General features: G+C 47.3%; 1 protein-coding gene across 3 annotated transcripts in view; it reads right to left on the bottom strand.

The window, feature by feature from the left end:
• GALNT10 (polypeptide N-acetylgalactosaminyltransferase 10) overlaps positions 1–12,750 on the bottom strand; it is a 215,203-nt gene that overhangs the window by 4,299 nt on the left and 198,154 nt on the right. For all 3 annotated transcript variants that reach the window (XR_011486940.1, XR_011486941.1, XM_070465683.1), the window contains exons 9-11: positions 8,200–8,421; positions 5,010–5,126; positions 284–433 (exon numbers count right to left, since the gene is read on the bottom strand). Coding sequence is in view for 1 of the 3 variants with exons in the window: in XM_070465683.1 (XP_070321784.1) it covers positions 284–433; positions 5,010–5,126; positions 8,200–8,421 (489 nt within the window). In the remaining 2 variants the exon portion in view is untranslated. The remainder of the gene's footprint in view (positions 1–283; positions 434–5,009; positions 5,127–8,199; positions 8,422–12,750) is intronic.

The following is a 12,750-nucleotide window of genomic DNA, read 5'->3' as shown; positions in this document are numbered from 1 at the left end:
ATTTCATTTGCTTTCAAGGTGGTTAAAAAAAAAAAAAAAGACTCAGCTGCCAACATTTAAGATTCTAAAGCTGAATTTAAAAAAAAATTAAAAATAATAGAAAAAGAAAAAAAAAGACACTAAAGCTGGGTTTCGGATTTCTTTTGATGACAGGAGAGTCAGGGAGGTTTGTGTAACAAATGCATGGGGGAGGGGGCTCTGGGGAGAATGGGGGAGGCACTTTTTTTTTTTTTTTAAAATCAAGCAGGCTCCCCTGTCCACCCGCCACCACACCCTGTCTTACTTTGCGGTACTTCCATAGCTGGTTGCCCTTCATGCTGTGGCAGTCGTAGAGGGTGACGGGACTGGTGTGGGAGACGGCATCGAAGCAGAACTTCTTGGTGTGCTGGGGGTCTCCGGGCCGGATGTCCTCTCTCCAGGTGAAGGTGAACACCTGCATGCACAGGGACGCCATGACGCCGACAGCAAAGCCAAGCTAGGGGATTCTCTGCTTTTGCAATTACAGGAAATTTTAAACACAGGGGTTCAGAACACTGTATACTGATATAAAAATACTTACCCTCTCTCTCTTTTTTTTAACCATGTCTCCAAAATTGTTTATTTTACACTTATAGCAACTGCTAGATTTTCATTGGTTAAAGCAAAAGGTAGTCTCACCCCAAAAATAAAACTGTGTTTAAAGGAAAAAATACCTTCAATTACATGTTGAAATGATAATTTTGATATTTAGGGTTAAATAAACAATATTATATATAAAAAGTATATTGATGATACCTGTCCCAGTGACCCAGCTTCAACGATTATTAAATCACAGCAAATCTTGTTAGAGCTCCCCCTGCACCATATCCCCCATCCCCACATTCTTTTGAAGCAAATTCTGGACATCTTATCATGTCTGGTGTCATGACTCCAGTAAGTGCCTTGATAATAATGAAAAGCTACCAGAAGGTTCTCAATGTCATCAAATAGCTCAAGTACATACGTTTTCAGATTGCCTTGTACATTTCAGAGTCAATCTGTTTGAATTAAGATCCAAACCAGGTTCATATCTTATATAGGTTTGATAAACTTTGTTTTTTTCAGCAGCTTTACTGAATAATTGATTGGCATGTGAGAAACTGCACACGTTTTAAGTGCACAGCTTGACACATTTTGACATAGCTTATACCTGTGACACCACCACCATCATCATCATCATCAGGGTAGTGAACATATCCATCACCCCAAAGGCACCCTCCTGCCCTCTGTGATCTCTTTCCTTCTGCCCCTCCCCAGGCCCCTAGGCAACTCCTTTCTTTGTTACAAAAGAGGAGCTCACAATTTCTAGAATTTTATATAAAAAGAATCAGACAATATCGATCCTTTTTGTCTGATTTCTTTCACTCAACACACTTCTGTTGAGATTTAATCACATTGTAACTACAGCATTTATCAACAATTCATTCCTTATTGTTGCCAAGCTGTATTCATTCACTGCATGATACTCGATATATCTGTTCTTGAACATTTGGGTTGTTTCTAGTTTTTGGTTATTTCAAATAGGGCTGCTATGAACACGTGTGTACAGCCATTGTATGGACATGGACATTTCTTCTCTCTTGGATGAACCCCTTGAAGAGGGATGGCTGGATCACAAGAAACATCAATGTGTAACTTTCCAAGAAACTGCCAAATGTTTTCCAAAGTGGTTGTACCAGTCACATTCCCACCAGTAGTGTATGGTTCCAATTCATCTACATCCTTGCCAACCCTTGGTATGGTTGGTCTTTCTAATAGGTTATGATTTTAATTTCCATTTCTCTTATAACTATGAAGTTAAGCATTTTTGATGTGCATGAAGTTAAGCATTTCTGGTGGCTCAGGCGGTAAAGCGTCTGCCTGCAATACAGGAGACCTGGATTTGATCCCTGGGTTGGGAAGATCCTCTGGAGAAGGAAATGGCAACCCACTCCAGTACTCTTGGAAAATCCTGTGGATGGAGGAACCTGGTAGGCTATAGTCCATGGGGTCACAAAGAGTCGGACACGACTGAGTCACTTCACTTCACTTCATGACTTCTTCACTAAAATCTCTATGCACCTTTTGCCCATTTTTAAATTGCATTGCTTATTTTCTTATTGAGTTTTGAGAAATTTTACACTCTAAACATTTCCCTGGTGGCTCAATTGGTAAAGAATCTGCCTGCAATGTGGGAGACCTGGGTTCTATCCTTGGGTTGGGAAGATCTCCTGGAGAAGGGACTGGCTACCCACTCCAGTATTCTGGCCTGGAGAATCCCATGGACTGTATAGTCCATGGGTTCACAGTCAGACACGACTGAGTGACTCTCACTCACTCACAAACATTTATAGTTGTTATCAGATATATGCTTTGTAAACATGTTCTCTTAGTCTGTGGCTTGTCTTCCTATTTTCTCAACAGTGTCTTTTAAGAACAGACTTGTCTCATTTTGAAGAAGTCCAATCTATCAATTTTTTTGTTTCATGAACTCTCTTTTGGTGTTGTATCTAAGAAACCATTGCTTGGGTTACCAAGATCAAACACTTTTGCCTGTGTTTTCGTCTAAAGAATTTTGGTTTCAGTTTTACGTTTAAGTCAATGACCCATTTTGAGTTAATATTTTTATGTAGTATAAGGTATTTATTGAAAAAAATGTTTTTGCACATGGATATGCACTACTTGTTGAAAATATTATACTTTTGCACTGAATTTCCCTTGAACATCTTTAAAGAGTGTGGATGGATCTATTTTTGGAGTCTCTATTCTCTCTTTATGTCAATATGGCACTGCTTTAATCAGTGACACTTTAACAATATATGTTAAGATCAGTCCTTTCACTTTGTATTTCTTTTGAAAATTTTTTTGGCTATTCTAGGTCCCGTCCAGTTTTCCATATGAATCCTCTCAAGTTCTTTGGTTCTTTGTCCAGCCCCAGGAGCTTCCTCACACACGTCAGTACTCTGCTGAATATGCAGGGGGGCCCTCTGTAAATCTCAGGCATTACCTGTGTCCGGCTCTCTCCACGTCTCCAGGATTCCGTTTTGTGAATTCTGGCCACCTTGACCTCCTGCACTCTCTGCGCTGCCTCCTCAACTCAGGGCGGGTGCCTGGCTCCCCCGGGCTTCTCCCCTCCTGACTTGTGGCCTGGGAACTCTCTCAAGGAAGGAAGCCAGGACAACCATTGTGCTTGTTGGCTCCCTGTCTTCTAAGGGTCACTGTCTTTCAAGGGTTGACGTGCGCTCTCCCGAAAACAGTCGTTTCACATATTTTGTCCATTTCTTTGGATGCTTCTGGTAGAAGGGTAAACCCAGTTCCTGTAATTCCATCTTGGCCAGAGGTGGGAATTGCAGTGGTGGTGGTGGTGGGGTTAGCCAGTTACTGCTCCCTGAATGTTGACTTCCCAGGCCTCCTCCAGGTCAGGAGCTGTAGCTTAGACTTGCATTTCTTCCTTTTCAGGCTCACTACAGCTCACCACTCAGAGTGGCTGTGGGCCCCACGGGAAACAGATCCCAGTGGGGCAACTGGGCTGGCACACTCCCTGCCTCATGGTGGAGGCTGGCACACCCACACTCCAGGCACAGTTTGCAGTCAGCCTGAGCGAATCCTCTGTCTTCGTGTGGACTCTCCCCTGCAAGGGGAGCTATTCTGAAGCTGAGCTCCCTAGACCTGTTCTATCCAGGCCCTGTATTTCTCCTGGTCTCTTCTGCAGCCCCAGGATCAAGGAGCAGCCATACAGGGCTATGGAGAATTCTTCTGAATTCTCAGAAGAGAATTGAGCATTCTTGAGAATTCTCAGAATGAGCATGTAGGCATACTTGCTCAGTTGTGTCCGACTCGTTGTGACCCCATGGACTGTCCTGTCAGGCTCCTCTGTCCATGGGATTCTCCAGGCAAGAATACTGGAGTGGGTTGTCAATGCCCTCCTCCAGGGAATCTTCCTGACCCAGGGATCGAACCTGAATCTCTTGCATCTCCTGCACTGGCAGGCAAATTTTTTACCACTAGCACCACCTGAGAAGCCCTTAGTCAGTAAGAGCCACTATCTAATAAGAATGGTTTTCAAGAAAGGATGGGGGAGGAAGTCACACATTCCGGAGGCTGGCACTGTGCCTGCTAGGAGGCTGGTTCTGTGCTTGCCAGGAGGTGGTGTAATCTCAGCGTGTATGCTGTGCAGCCCTCCTGATCTGTTTTTAAAGGACCCGTATTATAGTCTTACATCAGTGTACACTTCCCAAATGCCAGAAAATCCACAGCAGGGAGACTATAAACCACGTGTCTTTGAATCAAGATTCAGTGGATACCGTGTGAGTTAACAGTGGGGTGAACCTGGGAAGGGACCAGGGAAAGCTACGTGCAGTTTCCTGCGAGAGGCATGTCTTTCTACATGGTGGGCTTGCACTCCTCACTCTGGATTATATCCTGTGGGATATATCCAACCCTCTCTCCTGTGTCACCCTATCTTTTGAGTGAGGATGACCACACCCTAGGCCCCAGGAGGGTCCTGTGACCCAGGTCACTAAGAGGACTGTGTCATACCTCCATCATCACTGGCTCAGGAAACCCAGCATGTGAGAGCCCCAGGTCTTTTCTGGAACTCATGGAAGGGACATGCCTTTTCACCGGGCGGCCGGCCGCCTAGAGCCGCTGGTGGCCACCTCTGCCACCACTTGGGAAGACAGTCAGCCAAGGAATGCAGCCAAGAGAGAGGGAAGCAGAGCTGGGGCCCTGGAGAGAGCCTGATGACATCATCGAGACTTCAGTGACATGAGCCAGAAACTTTCTGTTGACAGCCATTCGGGCCGAGTGTCTGTCACTTGTAACCAACAGTCCAGACTGATGTGCAGGATTCCTCTTTCCAAAGTGTCCAATAGGCTCTTATAACATGTCCCTTGGGCTGACCTGTCACTCATCATTGCCTGGGCCTCTCCCCACCAGCCTTGACCACATGAGCACTGCAGGATTATGACGGCACAGGGAACCCAGCGGCCAGTCCGAGGAGCAGCCCCTACCTGCATGTTGTTCCAGGCGGCCTCCCCGCGGCCCCGGATGCAGCTCTCCAGCCTCAGTGGGGAGCCCAGGGCCCCGTGCTTCGTGTCTGCGCACAGCCCTGTGCCCACATTGCGGATCTGGATGAGAAAGAAGCAGAGAGGACCAAGCAGTGAGGTGCTTGGAGATATCCAGCGTGGCCCCTGCTGGGGAGGGAGGAGGGAGGCAAAGTAGGGGATGTCAGTGGTCAGAGCGCTGAATTCTCCTAATGAAGTTCGTCCTGGACTGGTGGGTAGGACAGAACCTGTTAATAAGGGAACAGAGAGAGCAGCTCCACTCAACCTTGCTTTGAATTAGAGTGTGCAGAGTCCTGGGGTGGGGCTGGGGCTTGGAGGGGAGGGGGTGTGGACAGGACGACTCCCGCCTCCTCTCCCAGACAATTTGACCCAGCAGATCCAGGGATCAAATTTTACCCTCATTACAGGTGATGTAGAGGCTATGCCTTGAAGACTACTTTAGAAAAGGTGTAGGGTCTTTGCTCTTGGGCCTTGGGGCAGGTGAATGGGAGGCTCCAAAGAGGAACAGAGTCTTACTAAGGCGGGGGAGGACACCCTGTGAGTGCAGGGGCCTCAGCATGCGCTGGTCAGCCAGTACGGACTGCAGGCAGGCCACTGTGCTAGGGGCCGGCATCATGTCGTGTAGCTCCAACCTCACAGACATGGCTCCCCATGTGATGGAGGGGTGGAGGGTGTCGGGGGCAGAGAAAAGGCCAGCTCCAGTGTCCAGCTGTAGGCAATCTCACCGTCCCGCTGCTGTGAGCCACACCGCCACTGTGTCCACTGTGTCGAGGGGAGGCTGCGCTCCCCTGGGCTGCCTCCAGCAGTGCCGGAGAGAGGCAGGCCCGTCCCCGGGGGAGGTGGACTCCTCTGGCAGGTGATTTGCCTGGACTGCTCATTAGCACAGCCAGACTTCCTCAAAGCCTCACTTCCGGCTGGGGCTCTCCCCCACTCCCCCACTCTCCTCCTTTCCTCCCCTCTTCCAGAGGGCAGCCAGGCCGGTCTGGCAGCTCTCCTCGCCTCCCTGCTCATTTCTCTCCGGCGATGCCCCAGTAAGTGTCTTGCTCACCTAATCCCCTCTTGGTGCCTGCTTCCTGGAGGACCTGAACTAACACGGGGGAGAAAGCCAATGAGGTGGCAAAGAAATGAAGAGCTTCATGAGGGAAATCAAGAGGCACCTCATCTAGAAAATGCGCTGGTGTCCGGTGGGGCCAGGCAGAGGGCTTAGCGGGGAAACGTCCCTCTAATTGGCTGCACAAGTGACACCTGATGCGTCTGCAGCCCAACATACTTCTCTCCAGGGTGTTGTGGTTGACAATGCTCTGATTTTCCTGGGGGCCACGGTTCCTGGCTCATCCCGTGGCCAGAACATCCACCCCACTCTTGTCGCCTCTTCCTCTAACAGCCATAGTGATTTGTGCGGATCCAAGAGTAAGACTTCAATCCTGAACCTTTGCAGACTCTACTGGGAAAGAGGTGCTTACTTCCTGTTAGGTTGGCCAAGCTGGGGCTCTCTCAGCCCAAGGTTTCCCAGAGCCATCTTGCTACTCTCGGCATGAGGACAACACACAGGGAAGCACAGTTAAGTAGGAAAAAAAAAGAGACTGACATCATTTGAACCCCCTGGATCCAGGCGTTTGCAGTTGAAGCCACAGTTACCCAAGATTTCTATGAGAATCAATCACTGCCCTTTCCACCTTAGAATGGACTTCTGTCACTTACAACAGAAGGAGCCCCAGCGTGTATGCTCCCCCTCCACAAGTCCCCTTATACCCATCTCTGAGTGGTCTTCTCAGCCAGAGACCCAGGAGCCGGGATGCGGTGACGGACTGCCTGCCTCCTCCAGCGGGACTCGCTTCTTGGGTGTGTGACAAGGGCAGCGGGTAAGGGTCCCTTACTCAGAGTCTGCGTTCGGTTTAAAGCTGTGCTGTCACTGTCTAAAATGTCCTAATAATTTTACTTTTGGACCTGAAAGTGAAATCTCATGGGCTAACAGAGCACGCACGTGGGCAGAGCTGACGCAGACTCTGAGCGCCTGCTGTTCCTCTCTGCCGTGCTCACATACAGCATCTCTGAGTCCCTGCAGGACAGTCCCTGGGTCCCCCAGAGGCACGGGAACTCAGCAACGCTCAAAGCAGGTAGGGGTTGAGGGTGTCACAGCTGTGTCTAAGTGGGGGTGCTGGCCTGTCCCAGAGGCTACATCCTCCTTTCCAACCAGAACCAGCTTCAGCTTCACAAAGGAACGTGTCCAAGACACAGGAGGGACTGGGAAACCCTATCGTGTCCTTTCTTTCTTTGCGGCTGCACTGGGCCTTCGTTGCGGTGTGCAGGCTTCTCATCGTGGCGGCTTCTCTTGTTGCGGAGCACAGGCTCTAGGGCGCCTGGGCTGCAGTAGTTGGGTCATGAGGTCTTAGCTGCCCTGCAGCATGTGGAACCTTCCCAGACCAGGGATCAAAACCGAGTCCCTGGCATTGGCAGGCAGATTCTTAACCACTGGATCACCAGGGAAGTCTATGTCCTTTCGTTCTTGCGTTAATTCCCTGGATGACCCAACTACTTCAGCAGCAAATAGCACAGAAGCAAAGGGAAGGAAGGGGCAACCTAGAGTTCCTTTTCCTTCAGTTCTTTCCCACTCATCAGGAAGATGTTGATAGGATGTGTACCATATCAAGAAGTGAAAGAAGTACAGCTGAGTTAGTTCTGTGCTGTGTTTCCACGGCTCTGGTAAGAAATACATATGCATGGGTGAGGTCTACAATATGGATTGTGAAATTTCACCAGTTGTACATAAATTGAATGTTCCCTTGGCCTTTAAAACTGGCACTGCAGATCATAAAGATGAATAGTAAAATTCATGCAATACTTTAAAGTTTTAATTTTTTTCTACTTGTAACATTAAATAGCGAACAAACAAAAACCACCACCCCAAGGCTAAGAAGAGAGACCAGAGAAAGAAAGGAGAAAGTTTGTATGTTACACCTCTTCTGGCACTTTTTAGATGACACTAAGCTTTTTTTTTTTTTTTTTAATTTTAATTGAAACATAGTTTATTTACAGTGTTGCGTTACCGGCACTTTTTTCTCTAAATTATGGACCCTGCGCGTGCATTTTGACTCGAAGACCTATTTATGTTGCGGGCCCTAGCCTTCACACTCACCTCACCCCAGGCTGCGGCCGGGGGCTCCACGGGTGGGTAGAATTGGGGCAGATCCCAGGCGATCTTGGTCATAAACCACTTGAAACTCTTGCAGTTCAGGGAGCTACGGAGCTTCTTCTGGGCAGTCACGTCCCCAGCGGAGAGGTGTCGGTACTCTGGGCGGCGCTGGTAGATGTGCTCCGCGTACTCGTCCATCCACACCTCCGCCACTCGCTTCAGATTCTGAAGGAGACGGGCAGGTGCGAGCGTCAGGCTTTCCGTAGGGTCAAGGAGGGCAGGGGGTGCAAACGGTCTGTGAGGTTGAGGTCAACCTTTCTTATTTTATGTTGTATCAAGTGCTGTTGCCACACTGTTTTTAAACCTTCAATATTTCCATTTTTTAAATCAACATTTTAAGAGCTCTATAGCTGACGGTTGAGTAAATACACTGAAGCCGGTTTTCTTGACCATCTTGTGCCCCTTCCTTCCTAGAGATTGCCTCCCACTGAATTTGGGGACCCACCCCTGCCTTTTATTTCAGACGGCCGAAGGAAAGCCGCGTGGCTCAGCCTGGCCAATGGGAATATAGATAGCAGGGACATACGGATTGGTCAGGAATGAGCATGTGACCTGCTCAAGCCAATCAGAACCAAGAGGCATTAGTTCTGGAAGAATTGCTGGGTAAGATCCGATGGGTAAGATGCCAGGGAGAGCCGCTGGGGCATTTGAAAACCCCGTCCAAGGTTAGGTCATCCCAGAATGAGGCAGACCTGAGGGTTAGAGCCAGGAACACATTACTTTTTTGGTTCCAGAATCCAGCCTTGTCTGAAGCCAGAATTAGCACAGAGCTTTCCATTTACGTGGGTCAGTAACTTGGCTTTCTGCTTAACCCAATTTGAGTTGGGCTTTTGTCACATTCAACTAAGAGTTCTGCCCAAGTTGGCTAGTAAAAACGAATTACAATTTGCAACCAGGAGGTAAAATTCCCTCAGCAGCTAGAATTTTTAACAATCCTTTGAGGTATTAAGGTTGCTGCCACTTTTATTACGAAGCACAAAGATAAAAAAAAAAAAAAAAGATAACCGTATTACTTGCAAGTCAAAGCAGCAAGAGGTGAGGAAATATCCTGTTTATGAGTAGATTCGGAGAGAAAGGAAAAGTGAATTCTTCTGTGTAACTGTGATGAGAATCTCTCACTCCACCCGCAGTGTAGACTCCACCTGCTGACAACCTCTTACTTGGCTTGGAAGAGCAAAACATCAGAATTCAGGGGAAATTCCCTGCTCTTAAACATCTTCCTCCAACCCCACATACCGCTCCCCTCCCATTTTATTCTCTAGGCTTTATCATATCATTTTCCCCCTTTTGCAATCCAGATTTCCTTCTGAAGAATAAAAGTGAGTTAGCACATCAGTCACACACACTTCGGTGTAAATGACTGCCCTAGAGGCAGAAGGTAAGGTTGCAGTTGGCAAATGTTTTCTGTAAAGGGCCAGACAGTAAACATTTTAGGCACTGCAGACCATGTGGTCTCAGCTCTGATGTTGCTATAAAGCAGCCCTAGACACTGCATCAATGAATGGGTGTGGCTGTATTCCAATCAAACTTTATGGACACTGAAATTTGATTTTTCACGTTTCACAAAATATTATTATTCTTTTGATTTTTTCCCCCTAAGCTATTTAAAAATGTAAAAACTATTCTTAGCTCATAGGTCACACAAAAATACTTTGCTGACTGCTGAGTAAGGAGAAGGGAAGCCTTGGTACTGAAGCTGAAACTCCTCACTTTTGCTGGCTTTGAGTTTGGGAGTAGGAAACTACAAAATTTCTTGCTGCTGCCTCATTTTTTCTTGAGTTCTGAAGAGGTTGACAGTGGGTCAGCAATCAACTCAGGAACATTGTTATCCCCACCAGGCCCCTGCACGGCAGAGGCTGGGTTTAATTTAAAACTGTGCCCTGGGAATTCCCTGGCAGTTTGGTGGCTAGGACTCCACGCTCTTACTTCTGAGGGCCCATGTTCAATGTTCAATCCTTGGTTGGGGAACTAAGATCCCACAAGCCATGCAGTGCAGTACCCCCCCCCCCCACCTTCCGTTAAAAGAAATAAAAAATAACAACAATAAAAAGCAATCGTGTTGAGAGGAAGTTGAAGGCCTAAAGGGGCCAGCACATGTGAACACTTTTCTTTTCCTGGTCTTCCACTCAGGTCCTCTGGCTCACTGGTTATCTGAAGCCACAGAGATGATGAGGGACCATCATGGTTTTCTCTCCAACCATAGGCAAGGATGGCCAAACTGACCAAGGAAAGGTGCTGAAATTCATCAGTGTCCTTTTTAAAGGATAAAATCAAATAATATTCTAATTTTAACTGATACTTAAATTACTATTTTAATGAGTATTATATTTTCCAGACGGTTTAGTAAGTAATTTCTCCCAGATCTTGAACTTTTGTACAGTTACTGGACCAAAGTAAGGACCTTTACATTTATGTCTATTACTTCTCCCGTTGCTAGAGTCATGAAAAGGACTCTGAGATTTTAGTGGGCTGTGGGTTCCTCTTATCCTTACCCTTGAAAGTAAAAGTGAAAGTTGCTCAGTCCTGTCTGACTCTTTGCGACCTCATGGAGTGTAGACCATGGAATTTTCCAGGCCAGAATACTGGAGTGGGTAGCTGTTCCCTTCTCCATGGGATCTTCCCAGCCTAGGGATCGAGCACCTTCCTTTGATCCCTGGGTTGGGAAGATCTCTTGGAGAAGGCAGTGGCAACCCACTCCAGTATTCTTGCCTGGGAAATCCGGTGGACAGAGGAGCCTGGCAGGGTACAGTCCATGGGGTCACAAAGAGTCGGACACGACTTAGTGACCGAACAACAACGCCTTTCTAGTTCTGGGTTCCAGTCCTACCTGAGGCTCCCCGTGCTCTTCTTATGCTTGGATCACAGACCTTTGCCCAGAATCTTGGAATAAGTCTCTAAACAAAAGTCAACTTTTGTTTCATCGAGCTTGACTGGGTTTCTGTTACTGCCTTCCCAAAGACCCCTTGGCCAGAGGCACAGGTGAGAAGGGTCTTAGCAACTTTAGTGAACAAACTGCCTGGTTACTGGTTCTTGAGGCAGGCGAGCTGGTGGCCATTCATTCTTTGTGAATCGCTGTTCTATTGCTGCCTGTCTCTTTGTCCTTCCAAGTCTGTACACCTTTAGTAAGATTTTGGTTATCCTCTTTATCTGTCTGTCGTGGGACTTTCAGAATATCTCTTCTCAAATCTATCAATACGATGTTCTAGGAGATAATGCTCTAGAAGGATCTGGTTGATAAAACACTGAGAAAAACATGTAAATTATAATTTGGAACTAAGCAAAAATAGTTAGATACTGTCATAAAAAGTCAGGAGACCTTGATTGAGGCACCTTTGGTCCTGCCAGCCTACATGGGCACCATGCAGACTGCTAACGGGTTTAAAGCCAATAGATTGACTCAGTAGTGACAGGTGAAAAAAGCTGAAATGTTACAACACAGGATTCAGATAAGACATTGAAATCAACTTCCCAACCTTGTTAATACTGATGCCAACACATACTGGTAATAACAATAGCAGTCACTATTTAAAGGATAATTACACTGTGCCAGGCACCAATCAGACCTAAGTGGGTTTGAATTCTGGCTCTAGTTACTTTGTGTCTTTACATTTCACTGTCCTCATTTCTAAAATGATTAAAAACAACTAAGAGAACTAAGCGAGGTAAGTATGTAAGATGCCAACTTTGAACAAGGCCTGGCTCACAGGAAGTTTTTGTTCATCCATGGATCAATAAACAGGGAGTGATGGCGTGTATTTCCCAGGTGAGTCATATTGACATGACAGCTCTGGTCAGGGAAAGGAGTTTGGGAGTGGTCCTTCTCAGGGGTCTGAGGTGTCTCAATGGTCCCACAGTCTCCAGCAGCTGGAAGAGTCACAGTCTTGGGCTTACTGAGAGACTCTGGAGTCTTTCTGCCTGGCACCTTCTTCTGGGATTGCCAACAATATTTCAGAGGAAATGTGATTTCTGCCTCTCCTGCAGAACTGGAACTCACACCTGCATAGGACCAGGCTGTCCCAAGCAGGGATAGCTAGTGTGGCTGTCGTTGGAATCTTCGACCACTAGAGGGCATTGCTGGCTCTCTTTTCCATCAACACCAGTCCCTATAGTAGTCCAAGCCCAGCATCCTGGAAGACTACTGCCCCTCTGACCATCTTGGTCTTCCTTGTAAGTCACAGTACAAGGGCTCTTTCGACCTCGGCTGCAATTCTGCACATCGCTGATTGTCAGGTGACAAGGGAGGGAGAAGCAGTGGCCTGGGCAGGAGGCTGTGTGGACTGAAGCCAAACAGGTTGGCAAGGGGTAGGGTGGGGGTCTTCAGGGGTAGGGTGGGGGTCTCCAAGAGGCAAAGCTATACTGTGACCCTTCCAGATCCCCCAAATTTCCTGGCTGTCTTTACCCTCTGAGATTCTGCCCCCCACCTCTCCCAACCTTCATTGTTCTTTTGCAGTCCTCTTGATTTTTTCAAGACTCTTAATATTTTAAAATTTATTA

The sequence above is a fragment of the Odocoileus virginianus genome, chromosome 3, assembly GCF_023699985.2.
Source record: "Odocoileus virginianus isolate 20LAN1187 ecotype Illinois chromosome 3, Ovbor_1.2, whole genome shotgun sequence".
Classification (NCBI taxonomy): Eukaryota; Metazoa; Chordata; class Mammalia; order Artiodactyla; family Cervidae; genus Odocoileus; species Odocoileus virginianus.
This window is presented reverse-complemented; position numbering and strand designations above follow the sequence as displayed.